At 44.9% G+C, this 15,388-nt stretch overlaps 1 protein-coding gene across 1 annotated transcript in view; it reads right to left on the reverse strand.

The window, feature by feature from the left end:
- CDHR3 (cadherin related family member 3) overlaps positions 1 to 15,388 on the reverse strand; it is a 257,056-nt gene that overhangs the window by 15,072 nt on the left and 226,596 nt on the right. Inside the window, exons 12-14 of the mRNA XM_066354381.1 lie at positions 15,010 to 15,112; positions 3,492 to 3,590; positions 276 to 502 (exon numbers count right to left, since the gene is read on the reverse strand). Coding sequence (XP_066210478.1) covers positions 276 to 502; positions 3,492 to 3,590; positions 15,010 to 15,112 — 429 coding nt within the window. The remainder of the gene's footprint in view (positions 1 to 275; positions 503 to 3,491; positions 3,591 to 15,009; positions 15,113 to 15,388) is intronic.

Genomic DNA, 15,388 nt, shown 5'->3' on the forward strand with positions numbered 1-15,388 from the left:
GCACAGGGAAATTGAAAGGCAATGAGAGGACCCCTGTCCCACAGAGCGGCCACCAATCTCAGTGTTTCTCACACTGGGGTGTCAATCTTTATTTCTTTGATCCTGCTCTATATATACAATTGTGCTGTTCTGGACACCATTAGTCATTTCCTGTCACATCTGGACATAGTGCCCTATCAAGACTTTTCATTACTACAGCCACACCTGGAGGGTGCAGAGAGACCCTGAGTCAGCCATTTGGACTGGTGTGAACACATCAAAACAGACTCACTCACAGTGACTGAGTTTGTGTCCTCATTGTTGGTGGCCTGGATTCTGAGAATATAGTTAGGAGTTGTTTCGTAGTCCACTTTAGTCACCAGCTGGAGTTCTCCTGTTTGGGGATTAATCCAAAATATGTTTGGGAACTGGAGGCCAGCCCCTCCGGTGGAGATGGAGTACACAACACTGCTCTGGGGGAAGTCTCTGTCAGTGGCTTGCACCTGGCCAATCTTGACTCTGGCTGGAAGAACAAAGTGTCTGAGATTAGTCCTGCTTTGGGGAGGATCCAGGAGCAGATGTTCTCACTGCCCTGGGCAGAAAGGCTTTCAGAAGCTCCTTTACTGTTTGAACTCTGTATGTTTCATATCTTCAGTTCTATCAAATTCAAATTATGCTAATGAACACTCAGTAGGTCACTGGTCCAATGATCCAAGCTGTACTGTGAGGTGTAAAAGATAGTTCATACCTTTATATAGATTCCAGTGATCCCAATCATTGTGCTATCACAGGGGTCGGGAACCTTTTTCGCTGAGAAAGCCATAAACGGCACATATTTTAAAATGTAATTCCATGAGAGCCATACAACGACCTATGTACATTACGCATTATCCAATAAAAATTTGGTGTTGTTCTGGAGGACAGCTGTGATTGGCTCCAGCCACCCGCAACCATGAATATAAGCAGTAGGAAATGGGTTGTAATACATGAGAATGTTTTATATTTTTAACATTATTATTATTTTTTTTATTAAAGATTTGTCTGCGAGCCAGATACAGCCATCAAAAGAGCTACATCTGGCTCGTGAGCCGTAGGCTCCCGACCCCTGTGCTATCATAAGCAACACTTCAGAGAACACCCTCACACACACATCTTTGCAGCAGTGTTTTCTGAAAGTCTTTGGTATCTTTCACATTTTCTATAGTGAGCATAATTGCTCTTATACATGAGATGAAAACAAATAATTTTTAAGAGTTTAGCAACTGGGGATTACACACTATAGATTTTTTTAATTAATCACTTTTTATTTTTCAATTATTTGACATACAGTATTATATTAGTTTTAGGTGTATGCCCCAGTGATTAGACATTATATTACAGAGTATAGACTTTTAAATACTGTTGCATTTTGTTTATTTTGCGAATCTTGTTGATGGGACTGCTGGAGTTCTGGCTTGCTTGTTTTGTGGAAGTCCTTTTTCATAAAATACTCTCGAGGGCGGAAACTTTCTCTCATTCCATTACATACCAGCACTAACTAAGTGCTTGACTCAAAGTAGGTGGTCAATAACTATAGGAAGATCTTTAAATTTATTTAAAAAACCCATTCTTATTGCACTGGTGTAGGGCCAGTGGTTGCAGTCAGTGTGACCATTCACATGCAGGTTCCCATTGGATTTGGACAGATGATAAAGAAACAGTGGAGCCCAAAAATGGTGGGCCGTTCCTTTATTAAAGTCTCGCACTAGCTGAGGAGCACCACACAGGGAAAGCACTTCCCTTTCACTCATTCAGAGCTCCTAAAGCCCTGACACATTATCCGGTTCCACAACCAGGAGAATCTTCTCCAGTTTCTCCTAGAATCAAAGGCCCCACCAGTCTCAGTGGAGCTCACAAAAGCCCCTCAGCTCTGGTTCCCCATCTGCACACCTTCTCTTTCCCTGCCAACATGGCTTCTCTCTCAGTGCTCTGCATGTTCTCTGCTCTCACTCTGCAAACATGGCTTCTCTCTCAGCGCTCTGCATTCCCTCTGCTCTCACTCTGCCAACATGGCTTCTCTCTCAGTGCTCTGCATGTTCTCTGCTCTCACTCTGCAAACATGGCTTCTTTTTGCCTCTTCTCCTCCTCTGCTCTTTTCAAAACTTTCTGGTGTGAAAACCTCCCCTCCAGCAAACATTAGCAAAACAATGGCCCTTCCTAAGCAGGAAGGTAATTTGCAATTTCACAGATCACATATAACTGGCACTGCCCAGTCCCAATGCAAACTGTAAGCAAGCAAACATAAAAATCATATTTTACAAACTTATTTGACCAACAATTGGGTAAGGGATAAAGAATTAAAAGCATTTCCTTTAAAATCTTCTTTTGTGTTTTGATTAAAACTTAATGTCAGGAGGCCCTGGCCAGTTGGTTCAGCAGTAGAGCATCAGCCCAGCATGTGTAAGTCCTGGGTTCGATCCCTAGTCAGGGCACCCAGGAGAAGCAACTATATGCTTCTCCACCCGTTCCCCTCCCCTCCCCTTCTCTCTCTTTCTCTTTCTTTCTCTCTCTCTCCTCTCCTCCCGTCAGCCATGGCTTGAATGGTTCGAGCAATTTGGGTGCTGAGGATGGCTCCATGGCCTTGCCTCAGGCGCTGAAATAGCTGGGCTGCCGAGCAACAGAGCTGCGGCTCCAGATGAGCAGAGCATCGGCCTGTAGGGGGCTTGCCAGGTGGATCCTGGTCAGGGTACATGTAGAAGTCTGCCTCTCTGCCTCCCCACCTCTCACTTAATTAAAAACAAAAACAAAACAAAACGCTTAATGTCAGGAAATGGAGACCATCAGAAAGAAAAAATAAAATGGATAGGAGATTATTTTAGGAGTGTTTTTGTTTTAAATATAGCAATATCCATGATAAAAGGATAAAAAGTTGTGAAGTCTGATTATAAGGAGTTAACAGGAGCAGACTTTGAACTGGAAGAGATGGAGAAATTGACACTGGAAGTGGAAATCCTTCCTTTAAAGGAAGAGACTGTAGAATTCCAGGTGTTGTCAAGGGCAAAAGAGAAGCCTCCAGTCAATCCTATTAAGAGAGAGAAAATTCTTTATTTTGTTTTTAAATGAAGGAACTCTACAAATGGGAAACCTCTTCTCTATTTTTAAGCTTCAATTCTCTGAATGAGCCAAATAAAAATCCCAGTGGAAACCAAGGGAAAACTTTGGCTACAACAAGGGAGGATTGGGGGAATCAGACACGCAGACAAGGAAGCAGTCAGGGGGTTCAGAGATATTTAGTTTAGTCAACAGTTTTCAGAATCTAGAGTTCGCTGAAGGGCGCCTCAGTGACAAGGATAATTTACAAGAGTAAGAGACACACTAGACATGGTTTAGCCATAAATCTCATAAATTGTGAATCAAGGTGCACAGCCATACCCAGGGCCTCAGCAGGGAGCTCCCCCACCCCACCCCCTGAATGAGTATCTGGACAAGAGTCTGTCAAGAGCACTGTGGCCTGTTTCTCATCTATTACTTACCTGGGCTGATTTCTGATACCTCAAATACGTAGGATGGTTGATTAAAGACAAGAGGAAACTCATTTTCTGGGCTTGTTAGGACATAAATGTAGATGTTTTCTAAAAACAAAAATAGGAAAATTTAAATCACAATATTCTATTTTCATTCACTTGTTAAACATTTTTAAAGCATCTTCCGTGTAACAGGTTTTGTGCACAGTATTGCGGACACAAGGTGATTAAGACCCGGCAGTTCCTGCCTTCCCGATGCTTAGGGCAGCTACCTTCTGATAAACACTTGTAGAGGTCACTGTGGAAGCTTGAGGAAGCCCAAGCCGAGCCTCCCAAAGATAATTAGAGCTAGACAAATGAGGGTAGGCAGAGTGTGGGCATGTGATTCTAGGCATGTGCGTGGATATCAAGGTATAAAAAACTACACGATTCACTCAGAAAAGTTGCCAGCTGTTTGGCCTAGTTCAGGGGTCAGTAAACCATGGCTCACGAGCCACATGCGGCTCTTTGGCCCCTTGAGTGTGGCTCTTCCACAAAATACCACGTGTGGGCGCTACCTTGATAAGGAATGTACCTACCTATACAGTTTAAGTTTTAAAAATTTGGCTCTCAAAAGAAATTTCAATCGTTGTATTGTTGATATTTGGCTCTTGTTGGTCAAATAAGTTTGTAAATATGATATATATGTTTGCTCGCTTATAGTTTGCATTGGGTGTGGGGGACAGGCTGTAAGCAGGCAGGATCGTTATAGCCTAAGGCTTAGTTTTAAGATTAAGCCTTTCCCACCCTAAGTGACTTTGTATCAGAGACTTCCTTGTTTGTTTGTATATTGGATTAAAGGTTTTGATTTCTACATTATAAAATGGGGCAGACCTGGAGCTTGCTCTCTCAGTTCCTGAGATTAGCATTAGAGAGGAGAACAGAGAAAGGCCACATGGAGGAGGCCAGGAGAAGCAGCCAAGATGGTGGAGTGCTGAGTGAGAAGCCAGTTTGTGCAAAGTTTGTGCAGAGAGAAGTCTTAGGTTTCATTTCTTTAACCCTGTCAGTAAATCTGTCTCAGGGCTTGTGACAGATGACCAGCTGCAAAGGAATGTCTGACGTCACAAGCCGAGAAGTCTTGGCAAACTTCCATAAAAGAGCATTGTTGGTCCAGCAGCCAATAGGCTAAATGCTCCACGGCCTTTCCTATCCCCCTCCCCAAAACCCTTAAAACCCAGTCCCAGGCTGTGACTCTTCCTTATGAGTCAGCCTGGCAGGGTTCCTTTTTTCCTTTCAATAAAGCCTGTTACATGTGACATTCGAATAAAAACTATAAAATACATTAATAGGCTTGGTAAAATAACTTAAAAAGAACTGGTCCAGTAAGTACAGCACATTCCCGGAATAGATGAGACCAGACTCCCAGGATGAATAAGACAGATGAGTCCTAGAGATAGGGAAGTCGCTAGACTCCCAGGATGACTAGGAGCTGATAAGTCCTTGAGATAAGGAAGTCGTAAAAACTCCTAAGATAGTTAATGTGACCACATCCTAAGGGATAGATAGGGACATTTCCAGCTGGGGGCTTTCAACTGTATGACTGGTTACTAAGGCACATGACTAAAATTTGATTTGGAGGAGCCAATTGCTAAATGCCAAATTCGCTTCTGTATGAACTGCTTGCTTGCTACGCTATAAAAACCCCTAGATTGTAGGCGCTCGGTGTGGCTCTTGTGACTACCACTTGAGGGTCCACCCCTGCGCAGGTTAATTTTGCTTTGTTTTGTTCTTTTTTTCTCTTGGCCATAAAACTTTGTCTGAAACTCTCCAAACGTCTCCAGTGTCTGTTTTACCCGGCGAGTGTAACATTTTATGGGGGCTCGTCCGGGATTGCCCATTACGGGAATCTTGACTGGGGACAGGCGGAACAGCTGTTTGAGCTGGTGAGTATTTTGTTGTAGAATTTCTTGTTTTTGTAATCTGGCTCCGGAGCACTTACAGTCTGTGGTGGCAGACAGGACGCTGTCAGTGACCCACCCAGACACTCGGGCCAAAGGGCAGGACGCTGCCGGCCGAGGTTTCTGTTTCTGTCTGAAATCGATCGATCGTTTCAAAGTAGTGAGCTCACTCGCGCCGCGCCGCGCTGCTGTCTGGTTGTTTGTTTAGCCTGAATGATTGTGTGGGAAATTTTGTGTATTGCCCTCCTGGGATTTGCTGCACTGTTGTGTTTGGTATTAATTTGTTTGCCAGTACAGTGTGATCAACGCTCGTCTATCTGGATCACCCTGCTTATAGGGTGGGGAATCCTGTGTGTTGTCTTTGTAGGACTAGAAGCATACCTGGCTGAGAAGAACAAGTACCACGAGATGGGACAGCAAGAATCTACTCTTAAATCCCCCCTTGATTGCATTTTAAGTAACTTCTCTGATTTTCAGAAGAGAGCTCAGGGTTATGGGGGACCTCCACCCGATCGAGAAACTCTCCGGACCTTAAGCCAAGTGGAGTGGCCATCTCTTAAGGTTGGATGGCCATCTGAGGGAACCTTTGATCTGCCCATAGTTTTTGCAGTAAGGGCCATTATATATCAGGTGCCTCACTCAGATCAATATGTGTATATAGATGTTTGGATAGATGTAGCTACAGACAAACCTGGGTACATTAAGAGGTGCATAAAAGCAAATCAAAAGGTTAAGAGAGCTATTTGTGTGAGCGCTGCGGACATTAAGCCTCGCCCTCCCTCCGCTCCACCTGCACCTGAAAGAAGCCTCCCAAATCGTATCCGGTCCTTTCTGATGTTACTGAGGATATAGTAGACCCTGTAAATTATCCTCCTCCTTATCAGAAGCCCAGGGAGCCAGATTCAACTGTGCCCGAGAATGTCCAGAGTCCTCCCCACACCGGGGGGGGGGACCCCTTATGCTCAACCTTCCTTTGCTGAAGGTGCCCCAATGTTACCTCTTAGGGAGGTGTTGCCCCCACTAGATGAAGGACCACATGCACTGTCCCAAATGATTTATATTCCTTTTTCTACTAGTGACATTTATAATTGGAAACATCAGACCCCGTCATTTTCAGAGAAACCTCAGGGGTTAATTTCTTTGCTTGAGACTGTTTTCAGGACCCATCAACCAACTTGGGATGATTGCCAGCAGCTTTTGCACACTTTGTTCACAACGGAAGAAAGAACCCGCATCAGCCAAGAAGCTGAAAAAGTATTTAGGGAAGAGGGGGGGCACTGAAAGGGAACTAGAGAGGACGCTCCCCAGGAGCCCCCCCAGTTGGGATCCAAACAATGTCAGGGATAGGGAATCGCTTACCCAATATCACCAGGCTCTATTAAGGGGAATAAGGGCAGCTGCTAAGAAACCAACCAACTTTAGTAAGGTAGGTGAGGTAACTCAGGGGAAGGATGAGTCCCCTGCTGCATATTTAGAGCGGCTAATGGAGGCCTACAGGGTTTATACCCCTATTGACCCTGAGGCAGAGGAAAATCGCAAGCTAATAAACATAACCTTCGTCACTCAGGCAGCCCCAGACATTAGAAAGAAGCTCCAGAAAATAGAAGGATTTGAGGGAAAGAATAGGAGTGAATTATTAGAAATAGCACAGAGAGTCTTTGTCAATCGTGATGACCCTGAGTTAGGGAGAACAGCTGTAAAACTACTCTTGGCACAGCAATCAAAAGGACCAAAAGGGAAACAGCAGCCCTTAAGGGAAAGAAGGGAACTTTCCCGCAGAAGCAACTAGATAAAGACCAGTGTGCTTATTGCAAAGAGAAAGGTCATTAGAAGAAGGATTGCCCTAAGCTACAGGCCGTAAATCAGGAACAAGGCTCCATTTCTGTTGGCCCCCAGGAGCCTATGGTCACACTGTCAATTGAAGGGAAACCAACTACCTTCCTAGTTGACACGGGGGCCACTTATTCTGTCCTAAAGAGACCACTTGGGACATTACAAAAGGAATCCACAAAGGTAATAGGGGTCACTGGAAAAGCTGTCTCATATCCTCGAGCCACTGCATGGATTACAGACCTGGCCCGAGGGACTATTACTCATTCATTCCTGATTATTCCAGACTGCCCTTACCCGCTGTTGGGACGAGATTTGTTGCAAAAATTTCAAGCAACAATAACCTTCAACCAGGAGAAGAATGCAGAAGGCAAGGTATTAGTGACTGTGCCAATATCAGAAGAATACCTGATTGCCTCCCTCCCGGAAGGTAAGAGCGGGTTTACGGGCATCCCCGAGGAAGTAAAGCAGCAGGTTCCTGGAGTTTGGGCAGAAAACAATCCTCCGGGATTGGCAGTACATCAGCCGCCTGTAGTAGTGCTGTTGCGGAGCGATGCCAGCCCAGTACGCATCAGACAGTATCCTGTGCCTGCTCGGGCTAAACAGGGTATAGCACAGCACTTGAGGCGCTTATTAGAAGCTGGGATTCTCCGGGAATGCCAATCTGCCTGGAACACTCCTCTACTGCCAGTACAAAAACCTGGAACTCAGGACTATCGCCCAGTGCAGGACCTGCGTGAAGTGAATGCTCGGGTAGAGACCATACATCCTACTGTGCCAAACCCCTATACCCTATTAAGTTCATTGCCACCGACTCATGTTTTCTATTCAGTATTGGATTTGAAAGATGCCTTCTTTTGCATTCCATTAGCAAAGCAAAGTCAGGAAATGTTTGCCTTTGAGTGGAATGATCCTGAGAATGGACTTTCAGGCCAATACACTTGGACCAGGCTCCCTCAGGGTTTTAAGAATTCCCCAACCATATTTAATGAGGCTTTGTGCAAAGACTTACAGGAGTTTCGAGCCGGCCACTCTTCAATTGTGCTGCTGCAGTATGTGGACGATCTCCTTATCGCAGCCCCAAACCAAGAGAGTTGCCAAGAAGCTACGTTAGAACTACTCCAAGAATTGCAACGGATGGGCTATCGAGTATCTGCTAAGAAGGCCCAAATTGTCACCCAAACCGTGAGTTACTTGGGGTATGACTTGAGGGGAGGACAACGTAGTTTGTCTAGCCAAAGAATTCAGACTATATTACAGATTCCTGAGCCTGTAAGTAAAAGACAAGTACGAGAATTTTTAGGTGCCGTGGGATATTGCAGACTTTGGATACTGGGATTTGCAGAGCTGGCCAAACCTTTGCATGAGTTAACACGGGGAAAAGAGGAACAATTTGTATGGACAGAGGAGGCACGAGAGTCTTTTCAAAAACTTAAGGAGGCCCTAGTTGCAGCCCCGGCATTAACCCTGCCAGACTTGTCTAAGTCTTTTCAACTATTTGTGACTGAGAAGAAGGGCATTGCTCTAGGGGTCCTCTGTCAAGAACTAGGACCTTGGAAAAGACCAATAGCCTATCTGTCCAGAAGACTAGATCCTGTGTCATCAGGATGGCCCAATTGTTTGAGAGCACTTGCTGCTACCTCCATCCTTCTTAAGGAGGCCAGTAAACTGACTCTGGGTCAAGACATTCAGGTCATTGGAGAGCACTATTTAGAACAAGTGCTGCGGGCTCCACCGGATAGGTGGATCTCGAATGCCCGACTAACACAGTATCAGGCACAGTTGCTGAACCCCCCTGCAATACAATTTTTTAAAACAACGGCCTTGAATCCTGCTACATTGCTCCCGTTGCCAGACTCATCGGTGATCCATGACTGTAGACAAATATTAGATACCATTACAGGAGCCAGACCAGATCTACGGGATCAGGCCTATGAGAAGGCAGATTTAACTCTGTTTACAGATGGAAGTAGCTATGTTCGGGATGGGCAAAGGTATGCTGGAACTGCGGTGACCACATAAGATACTGTGTTATGGAAAAAGGCACTGCCTAAAGGCACATCTGCACAACGGGCTGAGCTTATTGGACTCACACAGGCCCTTAGAATTGCTGAAGGGAAAAGTGCCAACATCTATACAGACAGTAGATATGCCTTTGCCACTGCCCATGTACATGGCGCCATCTACCGGGAGCGTGGGTTGTTGACAACTGCAGGAAAAGAAATTAAAAATAAGGATGAAATTTTAGCTCTATTAGAAGCCATTTGGTTGCCTAAAAAGGTGGCAATAATACATTGCAAAGGACATCAAAAGGGGGATTCCCCTATAGTAAAAGGAAACCACTTTGCTGATCGAGCGGCACGGAATGCAGCAGAAGAGGAGGAACACACTAACCAACTGCTACTCATCCCACCCCCTACTTTACAAATAGAACCGAGGTATGAGCCAAAAGAAGAAGAGAAAGGTAAGCAACTAGGGGGTAAGAAAAGTAAACAGGGATGGATAGAATTACCAGACAGCAGAATATACCTACCACAAGGAGTGTTAAGACAAATAATTCAAGAAATACATAGCAGCTCCCACTTAGGACAACAAAAACTAGAACATCTAGTAAGAAAATATTATGAGGGAGCGGAAATCAGAGATATCATACACTCTGTTGTGTCTAGGTGTCAGGCCTGCGCCAAAGTAAATGCTGTCAATAAGAAATTACCTCCTCTCATCAGGCACCGAGGAAAAGCTCCTGGAGAACTGTGGGAAGTAGACTTTACCGAAATGACTCCAGGGAAATTAGGCTACAAATATTTGCTTGTTCTAATAGACACCTTTACTGGATGGACTGAGGCTTTTCCTACAAAAGGAGAAACTGCTTCAACAGTTTGTAAAATACTTTTAAGAGAAATCATTCCACGATATGGCATTCCCATTGCTGTAGGGTCAGATAATGGACCTGCTTTTGTGTCCAAAATATCACAGGAATTGGCAAAAAGATTAGGGATCAATTGGAAATTACACTGCATTTATTGGCCTCAAAGTTCAGGGCAAGTCGAGAGGATGAATAGGACCCTTAAAGAGACTATAATTAAGTTAAGAGAGGAGACTGGCGAAAATTGGGTAGAGCTACTCCCTTTTGCATTATATAGGGTTCGAAATACACCTTATACAGGAAAATAGACTCCTTATGAGTTAATGTATGGGCAACCAACTCCTTTGGTTCCACAAATAACAAGGGAAGAAATTAAGGGTTCTAATCAAAGTTTTCTAAAGTCCTTACAGGCATTACAACTAATACGTGCAGAAGTACGGGCGCTTAGACACCAGCAGAAGGACCAACTCAAAGGACTTCCACTGCCAACTCCACCGGAGCCAGGACAATGGTATCCCAAATAAGACTGTCCAAGAGGCACTTCTAGCAGTACATCACCCAAGGACTGACTCCCACGTAGACGGGTCCACACACCATGATCCTGAGCACCCCCACTACTGCCAAGGTAGAAGGCATACCCGCCTGGGTCCACCGCAGCCGGCTGAAGCTTGCAGTCCCAGCAGAGACACCTTTGTGGACAGCGAAGACTGACCCTGCCAACCCTTGTAAGCTGACCCTGAGAAGGACAGCATGCCCTGCTTCAGCCACAAACCAGAAGTTAACTGGTCCACGCATGGAGACTTTAGGGAGGGAGGGAAACTAAGGTAAAGGAAAGCCAAGTAAGTCATCTTAAGGTTTGATGCATGTACTGCTATGAGTATACAGAAAGGGGGTGTAAGTCCCTTGGCTGAGAGAGAAGCTATAAGGTAAATGAAAATTATATATATGCTCATAGCTACCACTATAGAATAACCTATGAATATTAGTCATGTGTCCAATAGGACACCTCCAAAAAAAGCAATCTTTAAAAGAGGATTACTTAGTACTAACTTAGTCTTTGCTGAAGGTTAAGGTTTTTAAAAAAAATCAAGAGTTTTGACTAGAAAGGAATTGTATGGTTTTGATAATAGAAGGTATAAGGTATAGAGGTACTTTTGAAAAGAAAAGGAAAAGCAAGTTGTTATGAAGGCCAGTTATTTCTGGATAAGAAAGTGCATAAAAGTTGAAGGTTTATGTAAGTTGCAGAAGATTTGTGTAAGTTGCAGAAGGTTTGTGCAAGTTGTAAGAAGTTAGTACAGAGAAGAAAAATGCAAGGCAGAAAGAATAGAAACAGTTAAAATAATAGTTTTATCTCAGCCATACCAACGCCGAAGAATCTTCGTTATAGTTAAGGATTTAACTAGGACAAAGAAGAGGAGGAAATGTGACATTCGAATAAAAACTATAAAATACATTAATAGGCTTGGTAAAATAACTTAAAAAGAACTGGTCCAGTAAGTACAGCACATTCCCGGAATAGATGAGACCAGACTCCCAGGATGAATAAGACAGATGAGTCCTAGAGATAGGGAAGTCGCTAGACTCCCAGGATGACTAGGAGCTGATAAGTCCTTGAGATAAGGAAGTCGTAAAAACTCCTAAGATAGTTAATGTGACCACATCCTAAGGGATAGATAGGGACATTTCCAGCTGGGGGCTTTCAACTGTATGACTGGTTACTAAGGCACATGACTAAAATTTGATTTGGAGGAGCCAATTGCTAAATGCCAAATTCGCTTCTGTATGAACTGCTTGCTTGCTACGCTATAAAAACCCCTAGATTGTAGGCGCTCGGTGTGGCTCTTGTGACTACCACTTGAGGGTCCACCCCTGCGCAGGTTAATTTTGCTTTGTTTTGTTCTTTTTTTCTCTTGGCCATAAAACTTTGTCTGAAACTCTCCAAACGTCTCCAGTGTCTGTTTTACCCGGCGAGTGTAACATTACACTGGTCTTTTCGGACTCCGATGGTTTCTAACAAGAAGGAGATGGGGAACAGAGGTGAATAAGGCTGGTGGGCTAGAAACCTTTGATTCTAGGAAACTCAGATAAGTCAGCGGCTTTGGGAGCCCTTAATGGAAAGGGAAGTTTTCCCAATGTGTGTATTTCTTGCCCGCTGGGTACAAGCTAGGATTAAAGCTAATGGCCCACCAGTTCTCAGCTCCATTGTTCCATTACCGTCTGTCCGAATTCCATGCGAACCTGCATGGGCCAAGCCGCTGTGATGGTGGCCGTGGCTACTAGCTTTATAGCTCTGTTGACTGTAAAGCTAGTAGCCACGGTTGACTAATGAGTTTGCCGACCACTGACCTAGTTAGAAAAAAAGGTTAGAAGCAAGCTACTGAAGCTGAAGCTAGAGACTTAGGCAGAAGCCAGATGATGAAAGTTCTTGTGTGACAAGCCAAAGAGTTTGAACTTGAACTTGACAGCTATGGGGAGATACCCAAGGGCCTTAGGTGAGGAAGTAATATGGTAACTGTTGGGCAAATAAATTTGTGAAATGTGTTTTTAGGTTTGCTTGCTTATATTTTGCACTGGCCTGGGAAGCGTCTGTGTTTGTGAAAGGCCGTGGTGCTTGCCCTCAGGGCGGCAGATTGCAAATTGCGGATTACCTTCCTGCTTGGGAGGGGCCATTGTATTGCTAATGTTTGCTGGAGGGTTCTGTCCCCAGCCTGGGTTTTGCAGGAAGAGGAGTGCAGATATGGAACAGGATGTGGAACAGAAGCTGAGGGGTTTTGGGAGCTCCACTGAGACTGGTGGGGGCCTTTGATTGCTGGAGGAACCAGAGAAGATTTTCGAGGTTGTGGAACCAGAGAATGCGTCAGGGCTTTGGGAGCTCTGAATGAGAGGGAAGCAGTCTTCCCTGCCTGTTAGCTTGTCAGACTTTAATGAACATTGGAGCCCACCATTTTTTGGCTCCATTGTTTCTTTACTGTCTGCCTGAATCCAATGAGAACCTGTGTGGACACAATGACAGTGGCCACTGGCCATACAGTAACATTTGCATTTCCTAAAAGTCACTGTCAGAAATGTGGAAGATGCTTTGGAAAGGGGCAAGACTAAAGTCAAACAGATCCTTAAAGACTCTCAATATTGTAACTCAGCCAAGAAAGAGGAGGCTCTGCATTAAAGCAGTACTAGTGGGGGCCCTGGCCGGTTGGCTCAGTGGTAGAGCGTCGGCCTGGCGTGCAGAAGTCCCAGGTTCAAATCCCAGCCGGGGCACACAGGGGAGGCGCCCATCTGCTTCTCCACTGTAAAGCCGAAGCCAAGGCCAGGGCCAAGGCTACCATCAGAGCAGCCCAGCCCATGCAGGTTCACATTGGATTCGGACAGTCGGTAAAGAAACAATGGAGCCAAAAACTGATAGGCCATTTTCTTTAATTCTAGCTTGCACCCGGCGGGCAAGTAAAAATACACACTGGGCTCCCAAACCCACTCACATTCAGTGCTCACAAAGCCACTGACTTATCCGAGTTTCCTAGAATCAAAGGTTTCTAGCTCACCAGCCTTATTCGCCTCAGTTCCCCATCTCCTTCCTTATCCCAGATACAAACTCTACACAAACTGGCATCTCACTCAGCACTCCGCTATCTTGGCTGCTTTTCCTGGCCTCCTCCACGTGGCCTCCTTCCGCTGCTGGCTCTGCTCTCTCATGCTAACCTCAGGAACCAAGAGCGCAAACTCTCATTCCATCCCCATTTTATATTGTAGCTTCACAACCGCTAATCCAATATACAAAATAGGGAAGTCTCTAATACAAAGTTACTTCTCTGAGGCACGATTGGATTGTACCGCCCCACATCAAAAAGGGTAGGAAAGGCTTAATCCCACAACCAAGCCCCAGGCTACAAGGATTCTGCCTGCCTTTAGCCCACCCCAACACACATTAATATCACCTGGGCGAAGGCCTCCTCGTGTTATCTTTAACAAAGTGAGCATAATACATTTTATCTGCCCAACATCCACCCCTCCCCCTCTCCTTCCTCTCTGTCTCTCTCTTCCCCTCCCACAGCCAAGGCTCCATTGGAGCAGGGATGGCCCGGGCGCTGGGGATGGCTCCTTGGCCTCTGCCCCAGGCACTAGAGTGGCTCTGGTCGCAACAGAGCGACGCCCTGGAAGGGCAGAGTGTCGCCCCCTGGTGGGCGGAGCGTCGCCCCTGGTGGGCGTGCCGGGTGGATCCCGGTCGGGTGCATGTGGGAGTCTGTCTGACTGTCTCTCCCCATTTCCAGCTTCAGAAAAAAAAAATACAAAAAAAAAAAAAAGTGGGGGGTGGAGGCGAGGTGGGAACAAGGGTGGTGGGGAGGCAGCAGAAGCTTGAGATTTTAGGAGATGGTAGAGAGAAAGGACTTGGAGACCAGCTAAATGTGCTTAGTGATGGGTAGGTAGAGCTGGGCTGATTCCCAAGCATTTGGGTTTTTGAAATCTTATCTTTAACACAAATACCTAGTCCAGGGGTCGGGAACCTATGGCTTATGAGCCAGATGTGGCTCTTTTGATGGCTCCATCTGGCTTGCAGACAAATCTTTAATAAAAAAAATAATAACGTTAAAAATATAAAACATTCTCATGTATTACAATTCATTCATTTCCTACTGCTCATGTTTATGGTTGTGGATGGCTGGAGCCAATCACAGCTGTCCTCTGGGACAACACCAATTTTTTATTGGATAATGCGTAATGTACACAGGTCGTTGTATGGCTCTCATGGAATTACATTTTAAAATATGTGGCATTTATGGCTCTCTCAGCCAAAATGGTTCCTGACCCCTGACCTAGTTCAATACTGAGTATTGCCTATCAGTCTTATCATTGCTACTCAAGGAAGATGCTTCATGAAATAAGTCAAAATGATACTTGCTTTTATAGTAAGGAGGGGCAACATCCTGCACCTGGATTGTCACCGTGTATTTATTGCCAGCTGCTAGATTACTTGGATTTTCATAATCTAGATCACCAATCAACTAGATTAAAACAGAGATATCAAATTAGTAGAAATGCAAACTGCAAAACCTTGGAAAGCATTTTTCCTGCATGAGGAGCTTTAAAAAGTTATATACATACCTTTGCTCATGGCTAAAGAATCTATTGGAAATAATCTGTGTTTAAAGATATTCATCAAGCACTATTGCCCAACAGCATAGACTCAAGACTTCAGGTTAGTTGAAGATAAGTACAGTATAGAATCCTATATGCAGGAATATTTCCATCATTTAAAACTGTTACGTGGCCCTGGCCAG

This window comes from Saccopteryx leptura, chromosome 12 (genome assembly GCF_036850995.1).
Source record: "Saccopteryx leptura isolate mSacLep1 chromosome 12, mSacLep1_pri_phased_curated, whole genome shotgun sequence".
Classification (NCBI taxonomy): Eukaryota; Metazoa; Chordata; class Mammalia; order Chiroptera; family Emballonuridae; genus Saccopteryx; species Saccopteryx leptura.